Here is a 20,395-nt window from a genome sequence, read left to right as displayed (position 1 = left end):
TTCTTACTCTAATGGCTAGAAGATCCATTTTGCTGAATTGGAAAGAGATTAACCCTCCTACGGTATTTCATTGGTTTTCACAAACTATGGTATGTTTGAATTTGGAAAAAATTAGAAGTGCGGTTTATGATCCTTCCATTAGATTTGAAAAAACTTGGAGGCCATTCATTCAGCATTTTCATTTGATGTAATTTGACCATTTCCAAACTTGTTTTATTTCTCTGTACTGTTGGTTGAGAGGAATGAAGTCCTCGACACTAAGGTTTTCTTCTTTCCCATTTTCAAGTTGTTAGTATTGCCCAAGTCTTTTAGTTTAGTTGACTAATTCTGTTTAGTTTAGTTTTTTTTGGGATCGGGTTTGTTTTTTTTCTATTTTTTTTCTTTTTCATGATTTTTTTCCAGTTTTTTTTGCTTTGTGTTATTCATTGTTATTCTACACGATTAGGAGCTTCGTCAATTTATACTATTTGGTTTTACAATTACTCATTTTAAGTGTAACAATGTATCTCCTACTACTTGTATTTTTGCTTTGTTATGTTTTCATTCTATGAAATTAATAAAAAGATTGAAAAAGAAAGATTGGCCCTGAATCAATTGTCCCAGATGACAGTGGGGAAGTTGAAATCCCCTACTACTAAAACCTATTACTCATAGAGACTTACATCACAGAAGTAGCCCTCTGAGTCCATGCCAACCGTGAACCATCCATTTACACTAATCCCACATTAAACCTATGTTTTAATTCTCCCCACCACCTCCCCAAGTTTCTAACACTCACACTACATGCTTGGCACAATTTACAGTGACCTATTAGCCAACCAGCCTGCACGTTGTTGCGAAGTGGAGGAAGCCCACGTGGTCGCGTAAATTCCATGCGGGCAGTCCAGGACTGAACTCAGGTCTCTGGTGTTGTGGGGCATCTCTGCCGGCAGTGTCAATGTGCTGCCCTTGCACCTCTCCATCAGTTATCTACATACCCGTACCCTCATCTCTTATTGACTACTATACTCCCAACAAAGTAATCACCCCTCTTCTGTTCCCAAACTTTTCCTGAAAAGCCTAATTTAAAGAGCCTTATGGAACATTCTTCCTCATTATTGCAATAATGGACTCCTTAATCCTGTCCTGCAATGTCTTCTCTTTTGCACTCCACAGCTCCATAGCACCTGGACATTCTAAATCTGGCAATGCCAGTCTGATCCTTCCTTCAGCATGCCTATATAATGATGATAACAATGTCAATATGCAACATTCTAATTTCATCCACTAATTTCATTCTAATTAGCCTTGCATTCCTACCTTTTATGTTTTATACCCATGTTTCCTTTGCCTATTGAACCGATTTAGTTTCCCTTTTGAGTATAAGGCCATAAGATATAGGAGCAGAATTAGGCCATTTGGCCCATCGAGTCTGCTCCATCATTCCATCATGTCTGATCCATTTCTCTCTCAGCTCCACATATTCCTTCGTGCATTGACTAATCAAGAATCTATCACCCTCTGCCTTAAAAATACTCAATGACTCGGCCCTCCACAATCACCTATGGCAAACAATTCCACAGTTTCATCACTCTCTGGCTATAGAAATACCTCCTCATCTCTGTTCTAAATGGATGTCCCTCTATTCTGAGGCTGTGTCCTCTGGTCTTAGACTCTCCCACCATAGGAAATATCCTCTCCACATACACCCTATTGAGGACTTTCAACATTCGATAGGTTTCAATGAGATTGCCCCTCATTCTTCTGAATTCTAGCGAGGACAAGCCCAGAGCCATCAAGCACTCCTCATACGATAAGCCTTTCAAACTTGGAATCATTTTCGTGAACCTTCTCTGATATCAGCACATCCTTTCTTAGATAAGGAGCCCAAAACTGCTCACAGTACTCCAGGTGGGGCCTCACCAGTGCTTTATAAAGCCACAACATTACATCTTTGCTTTTATATTCGAGTCCTCTCTAAATGAATAATAACATTGCATTTGCCTTCCTCACCACCGACGCAGCCTGCAAGTTAGCCTTTAGGGAATCCTGCATGACAACTCTCAAGTCCCTTTGCTCCTCAGAATTTTGAATTTTCTCTCCATTTAGAAAATAGTCCACACTTTTATTTCTTCTACCGAAGTGCATGACCATACACTTCCCAACACAGTATTCCATTTGCCACTCCTTTGCCCATTTTTCTAATCTAAGTCCTTCTGTAGCCTCTCTTCTTCCTCAAAACTACCTGTACCCCCACCACCTATCTTCATATCGTCTGCAAACTTTGCCACAAAGCTGACAATTCTGTAATCCAAATCATTGACATGTACTGTACAAAGAAGCGGTCCCAACACAGACACCTGCGGAACACCACTAGTCACTGGCAGCTGGAGAGGGGCAATTTCCGCCATCTCCAAAGGGATCCTACCTCTAAACATATCTTTACTTCCTCCCCTCTGCTTTCTGCAGGGATCGCTCCCTTCACAATTCCCTTGTCCATTCGTCCCTCCCCACTGATCTTCCTCCTGGCACTTGTCCCTGCCAGTGGCCCAAGTGCCACGCTTGCCCATTCTCCTCCATTCAGGGCTCCAAACAGTCCTTCCAGGTGAGGCAACACTTCACCTGTGAATCTGTGGGGGTCATCTGTTGTGGCTGGTGCTCCCGATTTCCACCCACCTGGCTTCACCTGTCACCTCCCAGATAGCCTCCTTCCCCTCCCTCCACTTTTTTATTCCGCCATCTTCCCCCTTCCTTCTCAGTCTTGAAAAAGGGTCTTGGCCAAAAACATTGACTATCTTTTCATTTCCAAAGATGCTGCCTGACCTGCTGAGTTCATCCAATATTTTGTGTGTGATCCACTTTAATATGATTGGCAAGCTTACCTTCATATTCCATCTTTTCCTTATTTATAACTTTTAAGTTAAGTTGTCTTATGTTGGTTTGTAAAAGCTTCCCAATTCACTAACCTCCCACTAATTTTTGCTCTATTATATGCATATTAATATATATCCCTAAAAAGCCTATTATATATGCTCTATTATTGTCTTTTATGTCTGCTTTGTCTTCCCTTGTTAGCCACGGTTGTGTCATCCTGCCTTCAAAATACTTCTTTGGGATGTATCTATCCTCCTCCTTCTAAGTTTCTCTCAGAAACTCTAGCCATTGCTGCACTGTCGCCTTCCTTCCCTTCCAATCAATTTTGTCCAATTCTTCTCTCAGTAATTCCTTTAACTCCACTGTAATACTGATACATCAGACTTTAGCTCCTCTGTCTCAAATTTAATATTCTATCATATTATTATCACTGGCCCCCTAAGGGTTCCTTTACCTTCTCTCTAATCAATTCCAGTTCATTACACAATACCCAATCCAGAGTAGCTAATCTCCTAGTGGGCTCAACCACGAGCTGCTCTCAAAAGCCATCTCATAGGCATTCTACAAATTCCTCCTATTGGGATCCAGCACCAACCTGATTTTCCCAATCTACCTGCGTGTTGAAGCTCCCCATGACTATTGTAACATTGCCTTTTTAGCCTGCATTTTCCATCTCCCATTGTACAAACATTTGTAGTATGTAGACCACATCTTTACTAATGCTTGGGGGCCTGTATACAACTCCCATCAGTGTCTTTTTATCCTTGCAGTTCCTCAGCTCTACCCACGACAATTCTACACCTTCCAAATCTATGTCACTTCTTTCTAATGATTTGATTTCAGTTTTTTACCAACAGAGCCACTCCACACCCTCTGCCTACCTGCTTGTCCTTTCGATACAATATGTATCCTTGGACATTCAGCTCCAAGCTGTCATCTTCTTTCAGCAATGATTCAGTGATGTGCACAAGGTCATACATACCAATCTGTAACTTTGCTACAAGTTCATCTACCTTATTCCGTGTACTGCGTGCATTTGAATATAACACCCTCAGTCCTGTATTCATCACCCTTTTTGACTTTGTCCCCCTTTTACACTGCAACTCATCCTGTTAACTGCAACTTTGTGTCATCACCAGCCTCTCCCTGCTAGCAGTCTCACTGCCTCTGTTTGTAAACCAACTACCCCATCCTCAACCCTACCACTTCGGTTCCCATCTCCCTGCCAAATTCAATTAAACCTTCCCGAACAGCTCTAGTAAACCTGCCTGCAAAGATATTGGTTCCTCTCAAGTTCAGGTGTAACCCATTCCTTTTGTACTGGTCATACCTTCCCCAGGAGGGATCCCAACGATCCAGAAATCTGAACCTCTGACCCCTGCACCAGTTCCTCAGCTACGCATTCATCTGCCAAAGCACCCTATTCTTACCCTGTTACGTACTTCATGGATATCTTGTGATAGTCTTATGAGGATGATGTAATGGTCTTGTGGAGGTCACATGATGTAATTTTCCTGCCGATGTGAGGTCACGTGATGACCTGTTCTCGCCAGGTATATAAGTGTAGACCCCTGGTGACGCAGTTAGTATTCAGTTAGATCGTTAGTCAGATACTCTGCTATGCTACTTATTAATCTCATGACGCAGTATAGCTTTAAAACGGAGTTTTACTTTCTATTGTAAGGTACAGAAGTGTTGGGCTGGCAGTTTTACCAATAGCTGCCGGATTTGTTGATGTACCTTTTTAGTAATATTGGAGAGTGAAGACAATAACCTGAAAGAGTCGTTCGATGGTTTTGGAGAGAATAGACCATTATTGAATTTGTTCAAGTAAGAGTGATCTGCATGAGATAGCCTCTGCTAAAAGCAGCAGAAAAGGCTGTGCAGTATCTAGTATCCAGAGGGAAAGGTCAGTGCCTTTAAACCATTTTATTTCCGTCCTTGTGAATCCTGCGGACAAGGCAGGTTCCAACTGGGATCGGCCATGATGTCGTGTCTTCGAGGAATTCTTTATTTCAGGAAAGTCTCTCCTAATTGACTGTATAAATCTCTTGGACTTTTGAATTTACCATTCTAAGAACTGTGTTTGAATTTACCACTTTAAGAACTGTTTTTCGCATTTATCGCTTTAAGAACTAGTACTGAGTGGTGGTTTGTTAAATGGCCGCATAGCAGTTTACTTCCGGTTAAGATTTTGGTTTGTTTTTTTTAATATTTAATAATGTTTGATTGTTTTTATAAAACCTGACTCAATTCTATATTCATTGTTGCCGGTCACGTGACATAATTTGGGGGCACGTCGGGATCTGTTCTGATTTTTGAACCTATTTGCTAGTTTACGTATCAACCTGATTTGGAAAAGGGAAATACTCAATTCTTTTGTTTGATTGGTGTGTGGGTGGTATTCGGCAGCAATGACTATTGACAACTTTATGGAATCACCAAACCCAGAGTTTTTAGCGAAGGCGAATAAGGGTGATGTATTCGAAATTGCTAGAAGGTTGGACTTTAAAGGAATTACGAAGGTTACAACAAAGCCATAATTCAGAGAAAAATCGCGGAACATTATATACATTTGGGTGTTTTTGATGAAGCGGAGTTAGATAGGTTCCCTGTAAGTAAAGCAGTGATCCAGTTACACCTGGAACAGGTAGTGTTAGAAAAGCTTAGAGTAGAAGCTGATTTAAAACAGAAACAATTAGAAGCTGACTTGGAACGATGTCGGTTAGAAGCTGCAAATAAACAGAGGGAAATTGAAGAAAGAGAAGCAGATAAAAGGAGGGAGGTTGAGCTACAGATGGAGAAATTAAAATCCAAGAATCAGGCTTCTGGTTCTAAGAGACAGTTTATTGCTAGTCGTGAGGTTATTTTGGCTCCTCCATTTAGTGAAGCAGAAGTGGACAAATATTTCCAACATTTCAAAATTGTTGCTCTGAGTTTAGAGTGGCCAAAAGAGCGATGGCTAGTGAAGTTACAAAGTGTAATTAAAGGCAAGGCACAACAAGTTTATACAGCTTTAAATGCTGAGCAAGCACTGGATTATGATATTGTGAAACAGCATATATTGAAGGCGTATGACCTGGTTCCGGAAGCGTATAGAGAAAGATTCAGAAATTTGAAGAAATCTGTGGAAAAAACTTACGTAGAATTTACCTATGAGAAACCTGTGCGTTTTGGGAGATGGGTTTCCTCTAAAAATGTGAATGGGGAGTATAATAAATTAAAAGAGTTGATTTTATTGGAGGAATTTAAAAGGAGCATTCCTGTTGAAGTGAGGACATACTTAAATGAAAGGGGCACTGCTACATTGCAGGAGTCTGCTAAATTAGCTGATGAGTATGCTTTAATTAATAAGAATAAATTTTCTCCAGGTAGAACTTTTAAAAGGAAAAATAGCACAGAGAGTCAAGGTAAACCAGAATTTAAATTTGAAGTTAGTGAGAAAGGTAAGGATGAAGAGAGACATGTGAAGGAAAGACAGGAAAGGAATGGAGGGTTATGGGCTGAGTGCAGGTTGGTGGGACTAGGTGAGAGTAAGAGTTCGGCACGGACTAGAAGGGCCGAGATGGCCTGTTTCCGTGCTGTAATTGTTATATGGTTACTGTATATGGTTATATTGGGACAGAGTTGGGCTGGGAAGTGGCAGATGGTGTTCAATCCGGAAAAGTGTGAAGTCATTCACTTTGGAAGGTTGAATTTGAAGACCAGGTTAATGGCAGAATTCTTAGCAGTGTGGAGGAACAGAGGAATGTTAGGGTCTACAGTATGTCTTTAGCTCCCTCAGTGTCGCAGCACATTGATAGGGTGGCTAAGAAGGTGTATGCTGTGTTGGCCTTCATTAGTTGGATGATTGAGTTCAAGAGCCGCGAAGCAATGTTGCAGCTCTATGAAAGCCTGGCTGGACCACAGTTGGAATATTCTATTCATTTCTGGTTGCTTCATTACAGGAAGGATGTGGAAGCTTTAGGGATGGTGCAAAGGAGATTTAACAGCATGCTGCCTGGATTGGCGAGCATGTCTTTTGACAGTAGGTTGGGCAAGATTGTGCTTTTCTCTTTGGAGCAAAGGAGGAGGAGAGGTGTACATGATGATAAGAGGCATGGACCGAATGAATAGCCAGAGGCATTTTCCCCGGGAGGAAACGGCGGCTGATACAAAGGGGCATAATTTTAAGGTGTCTGGGGAAAAATAAAAGGAGGATGTCAGAGGTGAGTTCTTTAAACAGAATGGTGAGTGCATGGAACACCCTTCCAGGGGTGGTGATAATGGCAGGTGCCTTAGGGGCATTAAGAGTTTCTTCACTGGGCACATGGATAATAGAATGACAGAGAAATGCAGGAGGGAAGGGTTAGATTGATCTTAGGTCAGCAAAATATCATGGGCCAAAGGTCTGAGTCATCCCTGACTTTGGATGGCACGGGGGTCCCCCTCATTTGCAGCCATGGGAATTGCATCTTGTTTCCCTTACAAGTGTATCCATTCCCTCCTTCCTGTGAGACACAGACGCCTCTGATGTCACAGACCTTGCTCTTGAAGCTTTGCACTAGCGGATCCACCCAGATCGCCTCATTTTCACTCAGACCTCTCGTCCGTATACACTTCCATCCCCCTTCAGCAGCGCCTTACAACTCTCCACTTCCTTCTGGACAACAGACCTAACCAGTTCCCTTCCATCACCATCCTCCTCCATCTGGCCGAACTGGTCCTTGCCTTCATCAATTTTGCTTTTGGCTTCTCCCACTTCCTCCAGAACCAAGGGGTAGCCAGGGGCACCAGCATGGGCCCAGCTCTGCCTGCCTTTTTGTTGACTACGTGGAACAGTCCATGTTCCAAGCCCACACAGGTAACACTCCCCAACTCTTTCTGCACTACAATGATGAGTGCATCAGTGCTGCTTCCTGCACCCATGCTGAGCTTGAAAACTTCATCAACTTTGCCTCCATCTTCCACCCTTCCCTCCATCTTCCACCCTTCCCTCAAGTTTACCTGGTCCATCTCTGACACCTCTCTGCCCTTTCTCAATCTCTCTGTCTCCATCTAGCTATACACTGACATAATTTACAAACCTACTGACTCTCACAGCAAACTTGACTATACTTGTCCAACAGTGTCATTTGTAAAATTACTATCCCCTCCTCTCAGTTGCCCCGTCTCCACCACATCTGTTCTCAGGATGTGGCTTTCCATTCTAGAATATCTGCAATATATTGACAGATAGTTGACAGGCCGACTCGGGGGAATGCCATACTAGATCTAGTATTAGGTAACGAACCCGGTCAGGTCACAGATCTCTCAGTGGGTGAGCATCTGGGGGACAGTGACCACCGCTCCCTGGCCTTTAGCATTATCATGGAAAAGGACAGAATCAGAGAGGACAGGAAAATTTTTAATTAGGGAAGAGCAAATTATGAGGCTATAAGGCTAGAACTTGTGGGTGTGAATTGGGATGATGTTTTTTGCAGGGAAATGTACTATGGACATGTTGTTAATGTTTAGAGATCTCTTGCAGGATGTTAGGGATAAACTTGTCCCAGTGAGAAAGATAAAGAATGGTAGGGTGAAGGAACCATGGGTGACAAGTGAGGTGGAAAATCTAGTCAGGTGGAAGAAGGCAGCATACATGAGGTTTAGGAAGCAAGGATCAGATGGGTCTATTGAGGAATATAGGGAAGCAAGAAAGGAGCTTAAGAAGGGGCTGAGAAGAGCAAGAAGGGGGGCATGAGAAGGCCTTGGTGAGTAGGGTAAAGGAAAACCCCAAGGCATTCTTCAATTATGTGAAGAAAAAAAGGATGACAGGAGTGAAGGTAGGACGGATTAGAGATAAAGGTGGGAAGATGTGCCTGAAGGCTGTGGAAGTGAGCGAGGTCCTCAATGAATACTTCTCTTCGGTATTCACCAATGAGAGGGAACTTGCTGACGGTGAGGACAATACGAGTGAGGTTGATGTTCTGGAGCACGTTGATATTAAGGGAGAGGAGGTGTTGGAGTTGTTAAAATACATTAGGACAGATAAGTCCCCGGGGCCTGATGGAATATTCCCCAGGCTGCTCCACGAGGCGAGGGAAGAGATTGCTGAGTCTCTGGCTAGGATCTTTATGTCCTCGTTGTCTATGGGAATGGTACCGGAGGATTGGAGGGAGGCGAACGTTGTCCCCTTGATCAAAAAAGGTAGTAGGGATAGTCCGGGTAATTATAGACCAGTGAGCCTTACGTCTGTGGTGGGAAAGCTGTTAGAAAAGATTCTTAGAGATAGGATCTATGGGCATTTAGAGAATCATGTTCTGATCAGGGACAGTCAGCATGGCTTTGTGAAAGGCAGATCGTGTCTAACAAGTCTGATAGAGTTGTTTGAGGAGGTGACCAGGCATATAGATGAGGGTAGTGCAGTGGATGTGATCTATATGAGTTTTAGTAAGGCATTTGACAAAGTCTCACATGGTAGGCTTATTCATAAAGTTAGAAGGAATGGGATCCAGGGAAGTTTGGCCAGATGGATTCAGAATTGGCTTGCCTGCAGAAGGCAGAGGGTCGTAGTGGAGGGAGTACATTCAGATTAGAGAATTGTGACTAGTGGTATCCCACAAGGATCTGTTCTGGGACCTCTACTTTTCGTGATTTTTATTAACGACCTGGATGTGGGGGTAGAAGGGTGGGTTGGCAAGTTCGTAGATGACACAAAGGTTGGTGGTGGTGTAGATAGTGTAGAGGATTGTCGAAGATTGCAGAGAGACATTGATAGGATGCAGAAGTGGGCTGAGAAGTGGCAGATGAAGTTCAACCCGGAGAAGTGTGAGGTGGTACACTTTGGAAGGACAAACTCCAAGGCACAGTACAAAGTAAATGGCAGGATACTTGGTAGTGTGGAGGAGCAGAGGGATCTGGGGGTATATGTCCACAGATCCCTGATCGTTGCCTCACAGGTAGATAGGATAGTTAAGAAAGCTTATGGGGTGTTAGCTTTCATAAGTCGAGGGATAGAGTTTAAGAGTCGCGAGGTAATGATGCAGCTCTATAAAACTCTGGTTAGGCCACACTTGAGTACTGTGTCCAGTTCTGATCACCTCACTACAGGAAGGATGTGGAAGCATTGGAAAGGGTACAGAGGAGATTTACCAGGATGCTGCCTGGTTTAGAGAGTACGGATTATGATCAGAGATTAAGGGAGCTAGGGCTTTACTCTTTGGAGAGAAGGAGGATGAGAGGAGACGTGATAGAGGTATACAAGATATTAAGAGGAATAGATGGAGTGTATAGCCAGCGCCTCTTCCCCAGGGCACCACTGCTCAATACAAGAGGACATGGCTTTAAGGTAAGGGGTGGGAAGTTCGGGGGGATAATAGAGGAAGGTTTTTTTACTCAGAGTGGTTGGTGCGTGGAATACACTGCCTGAGTCAGTGGCGGAGGCAGATACACTAGTGAAATTTAAGAGACTACTAGACAGGTATATGGAGGAATTTACGGTGGGGGGTTATATAGAAAGCAGGGTTTGAAGGTCAGAACAACAACATGGGCTGAAGGGCCTGTAATGTGCTGTACTATTCTATGTTCCACTTTTTTCAAAGAACAGTGTATCTCTTTCACCTTCACTGATGCTGCCCTCACCTGCATCTCTTCCATTTCCTACACATCCTATCCTCCTGCTGCCACAATAGTGATGGGGTTCCCCTTGTTCTGACCTACCAGCCCTCAAGCCTCCATATTCAGCACATCATTTGCTGTAATATCTGCCAACTACATGCAATCCTACCACAAGATCCCATGCATCTTTGCCTACTATCCCTCTGCTTTCTGTAGACATTGCTCTCTACGTGTCTTTCGTTTGCTCATCCCTCTCGCACTTAACCCTGCAAGCAGGACAAGGCCCATCCCCACCCCTACATCTCCTCCCCCACCACCACTCAGGGCCCCAAACAGTCCTGCCAGGTGAGGCGACACTTCGCCTACGAGTCTGTTGGGGTCATCTATTGAGGGTGCCCCCAATTCATCCTCCTCTACATCAGTGAGACCCAATGCAGATATGGGGACTGCTTTGTCAATCACCTTTGCTCAGTCTACTGCAGGAGGCAGGATCTCCTGGTGGCTACCCATTTCATTTTGATTTCCCATTCTCATTCTGACATATCTGTCCATGGCCTTCTCTACTTGCGTGATGAGACCGCACGCAGGTTGGAGTAGCAACATCACAAGTTCCATCTGGGCAGCCTCCAACAATGGCATGAACATGGATTTCTCTATCTTCCAGTAATTTCTCCCTCCTTACGCCTTCACCTCCTCCACCTTCTTATTCTGGCTTCTGCTCCCTAACTTTCCGGTCCCGATGAAGGATCCTGGCCCAAAACATCAACTGTTTTTTCTGCTGCATAGATGCTGCCTGATCTGCTGAGCTTATCCATCATGAATTTGCGTGTGTTACTCTAGATTTGGGTGGTGGGTTGGAGGAGAAGTCCCTACCAAAGGAGGTGTACGGTGCCCCTTTCCTTCGCAAGCCACAGGTTGCCCTTGGGCAAGGTGCAACACCTGCTTAGCCCCTCCAATCGGGATCACATGAAGCCATGGGAACGGGTGGTGGATGGTCGATTGAGCAGCTGGTGCATATCACAAATCCTGGTTATGCAAACACAACACCCAGCAGATTTCCAGCATCTGCAGAATCCATACAGGGTCCAGGGTCTCACATCCTCAGTTGTATTTCAATATACGGGTGCCAGAGTTCCACATTGTCTGTCGCATTTCAAAAAACAGAGGCCAGGGTTCGACTTTCTCCCGTGCTTCTTCGATATGCAGGGGCCGGGGAACCACAACCTCGGATTGTGTTCGATATGCAGGGGCCGTGGCTCCACAACCTCGGGTCGTGTTCGATATGCAGGGGCCGGGGCTCCACAACCTCGGATTGTGTTCAATATACAGAAGCTGCGGCTCCACAGCCTGTGGCATATTCAATATACAGAGGCCAGGGTTCCGCATCCTCTAGCGCTTCTTCGATGTACGGGGGCCGGGACTCAACATCCCCGGAGCGTGTTCGATATACAGGGGCCGGGGCTCTACATCCGCCCGCGCTTCTTCGATATTCAGAGGCCGGGCGGTTGCGCTTGCGCCGTTGAATGGAGTGGCAATTATGGCGGCGGACCTGGAGAAGCGTGAGGAGAATTTGGTCGAGGAGTCGGATGCGGCCGCTGAGGCAGTTGTGCAGCGGAAGCCGGTACCTGGGGTGATCTATCTGGGGTACATCCCGCCGGGTATGGAGCTGGGTCTGCTACGGAAAATGATGTCCGCCTTCGGGGAGGTGGGCAGAATCTTCCTGCAGCCGGCAGGTGAGAGGGGAGCGGCGAGGCCCAAATTAGAGGGAGGCTGGGTTAATGCGGTGAGAACTGAGATGGCTACAAGGGGGTGAGGGGTATAAAGTGTGGTGTTTATTCAAATTGCTTGGTGACTATTGTCAGGGAGCAATGGCTCATATTTAAGTAGCTGTTTTATTTAGAGATACAGCGCGGAGTAGGCCCTTCAGTCCCTAACGAACCCCGACAAACCCGATTAACCCTAACCTAATCACGGGACAAATTACAATGACCAATTAGCCTACCCTCCAGGTCTTTGGACTGCGAGAGGAAAGCGGAGCACCCGAGGGAAACCACGGGAGTACATGACATACAGACTCGCCGGAATTGAACTGCCGAACTCCGGAATGCCCGGAGCTGTAACAACGTCGCTGCTGTGGCGTGGTTTGATTTATAATATTCACCTGAAGTTTATCGCAATCAGAAAGGACTGAATGACTATGATGAACCAATCGTGTTTACCGAAGAGAAGCTAGAGCATACAAGGTGCCAAAAGCTAACGTTAGACTAGAAGACAGGGAATTTTTCAGGAAGATGTTAATGCCAGTAAGTGGTGTGAAAGCTAAGTCTGAGACAGGGACATCATAACACATATACAGGAGCTTCTAAGGATATCCTTAGATATTTTCTGCAAGGAAATCTCAGTGTAGTATATGGTGACATATACAGTGGATTCCGGTAATCGGGACCAGTACATTTTGGCCCAGTTAAGCGGTTGCCTCAATTCGCCGAAGTTTCCTGAAAATAGTTAAAAAGGTATTTAAAAAAAGACAATACAGTGCTATTTCACTGAGTAACTAATTATGTATTTAAATGAAATACAGAACAAATTAGAACACTATCAATACTTCTACAGTACTGTAAAACTGTATTAGTTCCTAATACTTGTCAATGGAGGAGTTCATCCAGTTTACAATGGTGTGCTCTTTTGGTTAACAGTAAACGAACAGAATCAGCACAGACACTTAATGCAAATAATAGCCTGCCTTCATACAGTGCTTTTGACGATTGCATCCTCCAAATCTTCAGTTTCATTTACCATAGAACATAGAAAATCTACAACACATTACAGTCCCTTCGGCCCACAATGTTGTGCTAACCATGTAACCTGCTCTAGAAACTGTCTAGATACCTCCACCACCATTCCACGCACCCATCACTCCGTGGTTGAAAAACTTGCCCCTGACATCCCCTCTGTACCCACTTCCAAGCATCTTAAAACTATGTCCCCTCATGTTGGCCACTTCAGCCCTGGGGAAAAAAGCCTCTGGCTATCCACACGATCAATGCCTCTTGTCATCGTACAGACCTCTATCAGGTCACCTCTTGTCCTCCGTCACTCCAAAGAGAAAACATTCAAAATAATTGTTGATACCTTTAAATTCTTTATCATTCCTAACTTGAAGTAGTGTAGTCATTTCATTTTCAGTCCTGGCTGTTTATGGCATCTCCTAGCCTGAAACCGCAGTGAGCAAGACAGTTACGAATTGCCTTGTTGCTTGTTTCTCACCAACTATTAGTGACAAAAATCACTGCTTTTTGAATACAAGCACATGCAACTAGCATTATTTAAAAATTGTTCGCTCTAAGTATGATGTAGTGACCAATGGCCACACAAGTGCATACGTCGGATGCTAATTAGAAACTGTTTGACAGCATTATCCTGTCCCAATTAAGCAGCATTGTGTCCTAAAATCAATGGGCTATTTAATTTATTTTTATTTTCTTGATTAGACTTCCTTCTTTAAGAGTTGTCCCAAGTAAGTGGCTGTTCCAATTAACCAGAATCCACTCTATGTACTTTGATACTAAATCTACTCTGAACTTTGAAAAGGTAGAGGGTAAGTGAGGATGAGACTTGGAAGACCAAAGCTGATAATGTGATAATGATAAAGCTGTAAACCGGTGCTTTGAATTGGTCTTCACGTGGAACACATTGCAAATATGAAGGATGGCTGATGGAATGTGGGTAGACTAGAACTAGAAGTCATAGGTTAAGGTGCAATATTTAAGGGGAACCAGAGGGTGAATTACTTCTCTCAGAGGGTGGTGAAAGTGTGGAACAAACTGCCAACAGAAGTGATGGATGTGGGTTTAATTTTAGTGTTTAAGAGAAATTTGGATAGGTACATGGATGGGAGGGATATGGGGTGCTATGATCCAGGAGTGGGTTGTTGGGGCTAAGCAGATTAGTAGCCCTGATTCTGGTCTCTGTGACTTGTTTCAAGTAGGAGATGGTCTTGCTCCTACGTGAAAAGACCAAGTGTTGGAAAACCTAATGGGATTAAACACTGGCAGGTTGCTGTTATTGATACTCTGTCCAGGGATTTTAAAGGAAGTGCATGTAGAGATGGTAGATCAATTGAGTGAAGTTTTACAAAGCTCAGCTCTGGGTGGGTGACTGTGGATTGGGCAGCCAAGAATATAGGTTCTTCCTTCTCTCTTCAACATAAACAAAATATGGTAATCTGTAGGTCAGCCAGTTTAACATGTTGTTGAGAAGATGTGGAATCTATAATTGAGGCTGAACTAACTACTCATTTGGAGAAGCTTTTATAGTAAAACTAGGTCACTGTTGCTTTAGGAAAGGAAAATGTGTTTTTGATATTTTTGTAGGATATGGCAGATGGTGTCCCAATTTCAATGTTCAAAGTAAACTATCAAAATACATATGCCGGCATATACAACCCTGAGATTCATTTTCTTGCGGGCATATTCTATAAATTCATAATTGAATAATAATCATAATGGAATCAATGAAAAATCACACCTGCTTGTGTTTTCAACCAGTGTATAAAAAACAACAAACTGTGCAATATTATGGATTTTGAAAGACTGTCGGGAGTGTTGAGAAACAGAAGTACTATAGTGGATGTCCGTACATCCGTTATGTGGTGACACAGATAGGAAAGGGAGTGAAGAAGGTATACTGGATGCTGGCCTTCATTAGCCATGTATTGGGATACAGTGGAAAACCTGTCTTGTGTACTGTTCATTCGATCAAATCATTACGTGCATTAAGGTAGAACACAGTGAAATGTGAGAGCATGGGAGGACCTGATAGAGGCATGTAAAACTAGGGGACTGAGATGGGGTAGATTGTGAGAAATTTTATCCAGAACAGACGTACCTAAAACCAGAGGCGTGGGTTTAGGGGGAGTAGGAAGAGGTTGATGGAAACGGAGGAAAGTTGTTTTCACACGGAGGGTACTTAAACCATGGAATGAGCTGCCTGAGAGGGTGGTGAAGGTAGGCACTGTCTGGATATTTTGGTGTCTAGAATGGTACAAATTAATATAGATGGGTTCTCAATAGTAGACGTTGCTGTGGTGGGCTGAAGCATTAGTGCCGTATGACTCTGTACAGCGGGGGTTTCCAACGTGGTGACTGTGGACCCTTCGGTTCATGGTAGGGGTCCATGGCATTAAAAAATGGTCAGAAACCCCTTCTATAGAGGATAAAATTAAAGTAATTTCTCAATCAGGAAAATGAAAATAATAGTATGCCCAAAGGGTAGTTAAGATGAGGTGGGGGCAGTGAGCATTTAAAACGGTGAATAGAAATGGATGGAGACAGTGCTCCCACCTCAGCATGGTGTAAAGCTTTTTTTTCTTGTTTCAGATGAAAAGAAACCCCGGAGGAAGAAAAAGATTGGCAGTCTTGGGAAAGACTTCACTGAAGGATGGGTAGAATTTCAGAACAAGGCAGTGGCTAAAAGAGTAGCCAGAAGTCTCCACAACACACCGATTGGAACTAAGAAACGCAGCCGCTTCCATGATGACTTGTGGAACATGAAGGTGAGCTTTAGGGGTATGTAGGCAGGGGGTGGTGGTGGAATCTGAAGGAATGCAAGCTGTCTAGCTAAGGTGAAATATCAAGGAAACTATCTGGGGTAACTGTATACTGGGTAGCAGAGTTTGCAGCGCCTGACGTGTTTGTTGAATTTTCACTAAAGGAACAGTTGAAAATGTCCCAGATACTTGTCTCCCTCAGTGTATTTTCTGTCTCAGGCGGGCAGGCATTTACCTTTGTGCTGTCTCCTATGTGGTACTGAACATGTTAAACTTATGTAACCATGCATAGGTTTCTCCAATAGTCGTTTGTACTGGAATAACGTGAGACCATCAAATTTTGTCTTTCAGTTATTTCTTTATTCCAGTACTCTTTGTCTATCTACTCACCATTCACTCTCAGTAAACTTAATTTTCAGAGCCTTGTTGCTAACTCCATGTGTGTTCACTGTATACCTTTTCTCACAGTTAATAAATGCCCAGATTTTAAAGTTGGTCAGATCCTGGGATTTATCGTGTGCTGGGGCAGCAGGCTGAGGGTAGCAGACACCAACAGAATCAACAAACTCATTCGTAAGGCCAGTGATGTTGTGGGGATGGAACTGGACTCTCTGACGGTGGTGTCTGAAAAGAGGATGCTGTCTAAGTTGCATGCCACCTTGGTCAATGTCTCCCATCCACTACATAATGTACTGGGTGGGCACAGGAGTACATTCAGCCAGAGACTCACTCCACCGAGATGCAACACAGAGCATCATAGGAAGTCATTCCTGCCTGTGGCCATCAAACTTTACAACTCCTCCCTTGGAGGGTCAGACACCCTGAGCCAATAGGCTGGGCCTGGACTTATTTTATAATTTACTGGCATAATTTACATATTACTATTTAACTATTTATGGTTCTATTACTATGTATTATTTATGGTGCATCTGTAACGAAAACCAATTTCCCCTGGGATCAATAAAGTATGATTATGACTATGACTAATGTGCTTAAGGAAGCTAGTACCACCTCAGTATTTCATTTGCTGTCCAACCTGTTTGCCTTAATTCCCTTGCACCCATAATATTGACAATAAAAACTGATGTGGAATACCTGTTAAAAATCTTGCCCCTGTCCAGTGGGTCCACATTCAGATGGCCATGCTGATCTTTAAGGGGACCTAGTCTTTCCCTAGCCACCATTTCACTCTTAATAGAAAATCTTGACATTTTCCTTAACAGATTCATCTCATGCCCTCTTCTTGCCCTTGTGATTTCCCTCTTTAGGGTATTCTATACTTGTACCTACTGAAGGATTTGCTTGGTCCAGGTTTTCTAAACCTGATGTATGCCTCCTGTTTCCTGACCAGAGCCTCAATAGCTCTTGTCAAGCTAGGTTCCCTAAACTTGCCAGCTTTGCCCTTCACCCTAACAGGAACCTGCTATTCCTGAATTCTTGATATCACGTTTAAAAGCCACCCACTTGCCTCTCATCTCTTCACCAGCAAACAATCTCACCCAGTTGCTGTCTGTGAGATCCTGTTTAATGCCTCCAAAACTGGCAATGCCCCAGTTTAGGGCCTTAACTTGTAAACCAGTCATGTCTTCCCTCATAATTTATTTTGAAATTATGGTTACTGGTTGCAAGGTGCTCCCCGACTGACTCTTAATCAAGTACCCTACCTTGTTCTTTAAAAGGATGTCCAGTGTTGTGCTCCCTTAAGATCCCTCTGTGTACTTGTTTTGGATTAGTAAACACCACTTTGTCAAAGCCCTTTGCACTACAGGTTAAAATCTCCTACCAATACTAGCTTATTATTGTTCCAACTACTCTATCCTCACAAATCTCCTCTAATTCCCACTGACTCTTGAGGGGAGGGGTCTATAAATACAGACCTATCAGAGGGATAGTCCCTTTGTTGTACCTATATAATTTTACAAGACAATATTCCGATCAATTTCCCCCCCCAACCCCTAAAGATCCTTTTTAGGCACTTGTTATGTCTTCTGTCCTGAAAAAGGCAACCTCCTTTCCTCTCCTACGTGGACCTCAGTCATGCCTGAAGCATTGAGCTTTCAGCCTTGCCTTTCTCTTAGCCATGTTTCTTTTATCATTGTAATGTTCCATTCCGTAGAGCTGTTCCATGTCCTAAATTTGTCTACACTGCCTGTTAAGCCTTAGCATTGAAATAAATGCAGTGTAAATTAGTCTTTCCTCTTGTTGCTGATGTCCTGGTTGTCACGTCTATGAAGTTTGCTCCTGTTGACTGTCCCACATGTTTTCATCTGCCTCCATACACATTGCCCCCCCTCCTTCTCAGGATATTAATTTCCTTACAATAATGTTGGCCAGAAACATATTGCCTTTCAAGTCACCTTGACTTTAAATCTTATTTCTCTCATCTGGGGGTTCAAGGCTGTGACCATCCACCTTAATCTATGCCTACCTTCATTTTATAAACCTCAGTCTCCTTCACTGTAGTGAAAAGAGTAGCATCTCATCCAGCCACGCATTATAGCATAGTGTCTAGCATAACACTACAGCACCAGTGATTGGAATTGAACTCAATTTCCACAGCTGTCTGTGAGGAGTTTGTACATTTTCCCTGTGATTGTGTCTTCTCTCCGGGTGCTCTGTTTCCTCCCACATTACAAAGACATGCAGGTTAGTAAGTATGGGCAGCCTATGTTGGTGCCGGAAGCTTGGTGACACTTGTGGGCTGTCCCCAGCACATCCTCGGACTGTGTTGGTGACTAACACAAGTCATAACTAATAGGAGCAGAGTTAGCCATTCGGCCCATCGAGAAGGCTCTTCCATTCCATCATGGCTGATTTATTATCCCCCTGAACCCCATTCTTCTGCCTCTCTTCATAACTTACACATCAAGAACCTATCACTCTGCTTTAAAAATGATGAATTACCCTGTATGTTTCATTGTACATGTGACAATTACAGCTACTCTTTAACATCCTTTTCTATACCCACTTTAGCTTTATCATGTCCTTTCTGTAGTACACTGACCAAAACAATCTTCCAGATGTCCTCTCACCAATGCCTTCCTGATGTGCATTACTTGCCCTCCAATTTCAAACTTCCATGACATGGGATTGAAGGTGGCAGGGAAGGGGAATAAGATGCCCAGCAAATACAGTTGAGTTTCTGAAGTGAGTGGTTGATAAAGTGGCTCTGTTCATTCTGAAGTTTCTCTCTTTTTCTTGGCAGTACTTGCATCGCTTTAAATGGATCCATCTGAGTGAGCGCCTGGCCTACGAGAAGCTGGTGAAGCGACAAAGACTACGGGTGGAAGTATCCCAGGCCAAGCGCGAGACAAACTTTTTCCTCCAGAATGTGGAGAAGAGCAGGAACCTGGAGAAGTTGCAGGAACTGAAGCGGAAGAAGGGGGAGGAGTGGCAGGAGAAGAATTGGCATTTCCATCAGCGGGCCACTGAGACGGAGATCCAAGCCAGGAAGGCTACTGCTCATGTGCCCACTGCCAACAAGGCCAAGGAGCTCAAGAGGGTGGCTGAGTTCCACAGGAAATCCCAGACTAACACATCACTCTTGGCCAAGATCTTTAACCGTCCTATGGAACAGGAGTAGGCCATTACAGGCTCAAGGACTGAACTTCAATACAGAGTAACCTCCTCCATTGGAACAGAGGGAAAGAGACCTTGTTGGTTCTGATTGCAAGTGATTAAATGCAAAAGATTGATTCCAGGAGGACAGGGGTCTTGCGGATTCATTCATTTCAGTTCGAAATGCCTATATTGCAAATGCAAATGTTTGTTGCAGCCCTGGAGTATGCAACATTACCAGAGATTTTTTTGCTGAGGGAGGAGCAATATGTAACCAGGACACACATGTGCAGAGGGGAGGAAGAATATTTTCCAGATAGGGGTTATTTAAATGACTAATTAGCAGATGCTGTATTTTGCATCATTTTAATTTGTTCAACAATAAACTTGATGTTCGAATGTTGCTGTCTTCATCAGCTACATTTAATTTACTGGGTAATCTTCCAAACTGTCACCTTTCCCCTGGTCACTGCATTCACTATATACAACTATAGTATGCTACTTCACAATGCTGAATCATTGCTAATTGGTTGTCCTTATTACTTGTAGCACAGTATTGTTCCCAATTTACTATCACTCCATATCTTTCTTTACTTGCCCCTCTAACCTCAAACGAATTCCACAGCTTTATTTTATCCAAAATCTTTGAACAATTCCTGACAGCATTTGGGAAGATGATATTCCCTTCAAGAGGGAAGACAAGGGACCTCTTAAGGATTTAACATAATTAATGTATTTCCTGGATTAAGCTCCTGAGGTTGGTGTCCTATTATCAGTGTGTTTTCTGGAATTTAAAAGAATGTGATTTGACGTTGTGAATTTAGAGGAAATATGCACACAGGATAGTGGCAAATGGCA

General features: G+C 43.6%; 1 protein-coding gene across 1 annotated transcript; it reads left to right on the top strand.

Annotated features, from left to right (window-relative positions):
* Positions 1–11,934: 11,934 nt before the first annotated feature.
* On the top strand, positions 11,935–19,936 carry abt1 (activator of basal transcription 1). Its single transcript, XM_072239706.1, has 3 exons — positions 11,935–12,164; positions 15,810–15,985; positions 19,185–19,936. The coding sequence occupies exons 1-3, from the start codon at positions 11,969–11,971 to the stop codon at positions 19,560–19,562; spliced, it is 750 nt and encodes a 249-aa protein (XP_072095807.1). The 5' UTR covers positions 11,935–11,968; the 3' UTR covers positions 19,563–19,936.
* The last annotated feature ends 459 nt before the right edge of the window (positions 19,937–20,395 follow it).

This window comes from Mobula birostris, chromosome 21 (genome assembly GCF_030028105.1).
Source record: "Mobula birostris isolate sMobBir1 chromosome 21, sMobBir1.hap1, whole genome shotgun sequence".
Lineage (NCBI taxonomy): Eukaryota > Metazoa > Chordata > Chondrichthyes > Myliobatiformes > Myliobatidae > Mobula > Mobula birostris.
Note: the sequence above shows the minus strand (reverse complement) of the source record. Positions and strands in the feature narration are given on the sequence as shown.